Genomic DNA, 5257 nt, shown 5'->3' with positions numbered 1-5257 from the left:
TTCAAAACGTAGTTGTTTTATGAGAACAGTAACATGGTTTAGGTTATTGAATTATGTGCTTCTTACATGTGTAAGAAGTCTCACATTACCTCAATGTGGGACAATTAAAGTGAAGCGTGTTTTTCTGTGTGTGTCCTCATAAACCACACAGGCAAGTATATTCGTGTGTTTGGCTGTCCTCCCGCACAAATATGATTCTGCTGCTGGTAGAGACATCGACGGCCGCCAATTGGCTGCTTCTAGAGTCACGCGGTGGTGTTACGATTAGTGATTGGCTGGACTTACCGTCGCTCGACGTAGATATCGCAGCATCGTCGTCACGAGGTCTCTGGAAAGAAGACGGAAAGAAAACATGGCTGCCACTCTGTAAGCTACATCTGCACCCCTTCTTGCTTCTATTTTGGGACGTTGAACCCAAGGTAAACACGTTTAAATGATATATCTATTGGAAGTACATGTGTTTAAGTCAAAAGCAGTTGGCAAAGTGTTGGCAAACCACTGCTAGCTTACTTACCACTTGCTAGTTCGTGTTAGCATGCTAGAAAGGCATGTGTACACCAGGAAGTAACCGTTAAACAGTCAGATACAACTTTATCGTAACAAAACTGGTTTAATAGAAATACAATGAGACAGATAGCCAACATAGCCAGGTAGCTAGCTTTGCTTTTCTTGAATCATAGTTGCAACACTAGTTTCTATTTAAGCCTACGTGAAGTTTCTAAGTACACATAGCCAACCAATACAGATAGGAAATATTTTATTTTGTATATATTTATATGTCTTTCCTGACAATAGAGAGGAACATTTGTCTTCATTTCTGTTCGTACCAGTCTTTAACAAACAGGGTTGCTTCTGTTATTGTAATAAGGAAACTGCTATAATCTGGACATTCTATTGATATTAAACAGGCAAAATAAGAGTTTTATACATGTCAGGTGTGGCAGCACGAAAAAAAGGACACTTCAGAAATAAATGTGAGCTTTTGCACAGGCTGCCTCAGCGATGTACTTTAATCTTATTTTGTAGTTTAACTAACCAAGCTGTATTACGCAAACTTTACTTGCATCACAGACATAATGTTTAGTTGTTGTTGTCACAGTGTTTCATATCGGTAAACACACCTTGTAGTGACAAGGTGTCGTTATCTTTCTGCTACATAGTTATAACAGTGTGCTCAGCAGATCTAATATCACCCAAACTAATTTAGTATCTTTGGGAAATTTCCCAGCTGTCATGGACAAGCAGAGGAGGCAACTGACTCCAGAGCAAGATGCCCTGGAGCACATACTTGCTTGTAGAGACAAACCCTTCCTGGAGGAAAGGTTTATCGACTCCTTTAAAGGTAGGTACATTTGTGACGACAGGTAATGAAGGGATATCTGGTATTACTTAACAGTTCAGCAGTGCTTTGGAGCCTTTTTTCTGATATGAAGATGCAACCGATTCAAAAAGCCATTACCTGGTTTGTTAGAGGGAAAATTTGGATTGAAATAAGAGCCTTCCAGCAACGATGTACAAAGCTAAACTTAGTGTTTAATGATAAAGTTATTAAATGTTAGATTTACTAGGAATGAGACATTCACTGGTATTCATAGACTATTGTCAAATTAAATGTATATTCCTATATACACACTCACTTTTAATTGTCAATAGGTATATTACTGTTCTTTAGGACTTAAAAGTAAGACGTTCTGGCAAAATGTACAATACTCCAGTTTAGAGTTAAACAAGGCAGACTGAGGGAACAATTTGAATTGTTAATTTGGTAAATGGACTGTGCTGGTAGCATGCTTTTCTCGTCTTCCGAGTGCCAAACGGATATTTGTCTCCCAATATATTTATTTATTGGGATTTGATGAGAATAAAACAATCATGGTACATGTCAGCAGTGGAATGGAATCCAGTCAGCCCTGTCATTATATATATTTCCATATACCGTAGATATGTGTGTGTGTTTTCCTTGCTCTGTAGCTGTATTTGGAAGGATGTATTGTTTTTTTTTTTTATGTAGCCTATGTGATAATTTGGAAGCTTTTTTTTTGCTAATTTTGGAATGGAAACAAGTTATCCTTAAACTTTATTGTGCTATCCTCGACATTATTCAACATATGTTATATATATTTTTGATATGTAATAAATAAATAAAATTAACACGATAGTTTTGCTAATTGGTCATCACACATGAATGTTTTCCCGTTAATCTTTGTTTTTCTAGGGAGAGGATTGTTCACCCACAAGGCCATTGAACCATCCACATTTGTTGTTGAATATCGGGGGAACATCTTTTCTCATAAAGACACAAAACCTACAAAGAAATGTGGTTATACTCTAAACAATTATCTGTTTGAGTTTGCATGGGAAGGAGCATGGTGGTGGTAAGTTTTGTCAGAAAGAGATCTGATTAACACGTTTTATAGGAAAACAACATGGTTAAGTACAGTCATTTTAGGGGGTGTTTTAAGTGTCATCAAGAGTGTTTTGTTTGCAGCGTTGATGCCTCAAAAGAAGACAGGGCCCTTGGACGATGCGTGAATGACAATCACATAAGTCCCAACTGTGGAATGAAGACAATGGTCTATGAGGGAGAACCACACTTGTGCCTGTTTGCGGCGACAGAAATATCTCCAGGCGAGGAGATAACTTACAACTACGGGGACTCCTCTTACCCGTGGCGATCAGGGGTAAGTAGGCGTGAAAGGAGGAGCCTTGCTTTTGCTTTTGGTATTTGAATTACAGTCACTTGCCTTTATTAGATACACCTAGCTAAAACTAATGCAGTCGCACAGTCCTGCAACAAGTCCTCCCTTTTAATAAGGTTATAATGTTCTGTTGTTGTTGAAACAATTTTAGAGCGAGCCTACACTCATTGATATAAATAGGGTGGACAAATATAACACAAAGGTAACATACAAATGGATAATATAAAATATAATAAACTGGCAACTGAGTGTATATGCCATGTTTTAGATGTAAGGTTTGACTTGAGACAGTTTCCAGGCCTACCGCTCTGTATTTAAAGTTAAAGACGTTACAGTCGTAAATCAAGAATTACTGTAGCCATACTGGCAACCGTGTGCAATCATCATTTTTTGACGCTACAGGGGAACTATCATCACTTAATCCTCATTCTATATGAAGAAAAGCTGGTTTTGGGGACAAATAGTTTGTATTTTAAAAGTCAAATTTCTAGACTGACAGAATGACATGATATTTTGGAAAGAAGCAGGATAAAATAACATTTAATTATAATGAACACAATTTTTAAAATGGGAAAAAATCGGATTATCTACAATTTCACGTTTTTATTATATGTTTTCAGTATTTATTCATGTGATAATTAAATTTAGTTCTTTATTGGATGTTGAACTTCTCGCCAACAAAGTATATTTTAATTAAGGCAATACTCAAAGTGATTCAGATTTGCAGTTTGCTCTGCAGAAAAATCCAAGTCTCACTTTTTTTGTTGCATTTGACATTTACAGGTGTCCTTTGATGGATCCAGTACTTCATACTCAGACTTTTATGCTACTTCATCAATACCAAGGACTGTAAGGGTATGTAAAAGATTATATATATTGACTATGTCTGCTGTGTTCGCAACATAGGCACACTCCTCACATTCGTCACCACGTCCACTGAGACTCCAGGACAGACTGATCTTGGAGGACAAAGGTCACTGTGACCTGATGACACATGTTTTTGGAATTCATATGCTTATTATGACACAAATTTCGAATAGGATGAAATGATAAAGTGATGAGATTTTGGACAGACATGAATGTATATTGCATCATGTTGTTTGTATTGTATTTTCAGCATGAGTACTCCTGCTCTGATGATGATGATGATGACGACGACGACGACAAAGAACTACCTGACAGCGGACAAAGACATGGCAATGGCGGTTTTGCCGACATCAACAGTCAAATGGATTTCAGGGACAATTCAACTTTTGCAGATTTAGACTCTTCTAAAGAGATGTCGGGGACCTTTATGCTGCAACCTGACGATGCCTCATACACCCAGCAGGGAGGCAAGGCTGCTTCAGGCTCCAGACCTAGCAAGGCTACACCAAACCCCAAAGGCACTTCTCGCACCACTAGAAGTTATTGTTACATTTGCGGGAAAGGTGTTATTAAATTGTCTCGTCATCTTTTAAGGCATGCTGATGAAGAGCCTAGTATCGCAGAAGCCGTGGCATTACCCAGAACCAAGGAAGGAAAAAGGTTACTTGTCAAATTGCGTAACAGGGGAAATTACCAACATAATCAAGACGTGTTGAAGAACAACAGCGGAGAGTTAAGACCGAAGAGGCGACCAAAAACCACGGAGATCAGTACTAAAACACATGTGCACTGTCTACATTGTAAAGGCATGTTTGGACGTAAGGACCTGTGGAGGCATGTGGCCAGATGTCCTTTTAAGACAACGTCAAACCCTGCAATAGGCGGAAAGATAAAAGTCTTAAGCGAGATCGCTCTTGCAGATTCCCCATTCTCTGGAAAACTTTCAGCTGGCGTGTGGAAGATGCTCTTAAAAATGAAACAAGATGATATTGCAACCGCGGTCCAAAAGGACTTCCTTCTAATGCAGCTGGCGGTGTACCTATGCGATAAGCATGACAATCAGCCAAGCAAACATGAATACATCAGACAGAGGCTGCGGGAAATGGGAAGGCTTTTGTTGGTACTGCACAAAAAGTCGATATTTAGCGTCAAAGATGCTATCAGACCCAAAAACTTCTACAAAGTGGTTGAGGCAGTCAAAGACGTCACTGGTTTCGATGAAAAGATGCAGAGCTACAACAAGCCAAGTCTGGCTTTGAAATTGGGACAATCACTGAAGAAAATATGCGAAATCGTCCTCGCCGGAGTTGACGTCAGTGACAAGATGATGAGGGACTCAAAGACGTTTGTGGAACTGTGTCAGAGAGAATGGTCTCAGCTCGTCTCCCACACAGCCCTCGCTTCGCTTCGCGGACGAAAAGTAAGCAAACCGTCCACCATACCTTTCACACGTGATGTGCAGGCGTTCTACAGGTACCTAGAAACAACATCAGCTTCTGCCATTGACGGCCTGGAGAAGCATGAAAACCCACAGGTCTACAATGCCCTTTGCAGAGTGACACTTGCACAAGCGTCTGTCTTAAGCAAATGCGCACCCGAGGTCTCAAAAATGACACTCGAGACATTCCAGCAGAGAGACGACTCCATCCAAGTGTTGTCCAAGAACTTCATCAGGATAAATGTTCAGAGCA

General features: G+C 39.6%; 1 protein-coding gene across 1 annotated transcript; it reads left to right on the top strand.

Annotated features, from left to right (window-relative positions):
* Positions 1–320: 320 nt before the first annotated feature.
* On the top strand, positions 321–5072 carry LOC306791112 (uncharacterized protein; the record flags this gene model as incomplete). Its single annotated transcript, XM_079287738.1, has 8 exons — positions 321–419; positions 1229–1342; positions 2216–2375; positions 2489–2681; positions 3483–3554; positions 3817–4033; positions 4514–4924; positions 5029–5072. The coding sequence occupies exons 2-8, from the start codon at positions 1234–1236 to the stop codon at positions 5070–5072; spliced, it is 1206 nt and encodes a 401-aa protein (XP_079143864.1). The 5' UTR covers positions 321–419; positions 1229–1233.
* Between the last annotated feature and the right edge of the window lie 185 nt (positions 5073–5257).

Source organism: Melanostigma gelatinosum, assembly GCF_949748355.1.
Source record: "Melanostigma gelatinosum genome assembly, chromosome: 17".
NCBI lineage: Eukaryota > Metazoa > Chordata > Actinopteri > Perciformes > Zoarcidae > Melanostigma > Melanostigma gelatinosum.
Note: the sequence above shows the minus strand (reverse complement) of the source record. Positions and strands in the feature narration are given on the sequence as shown.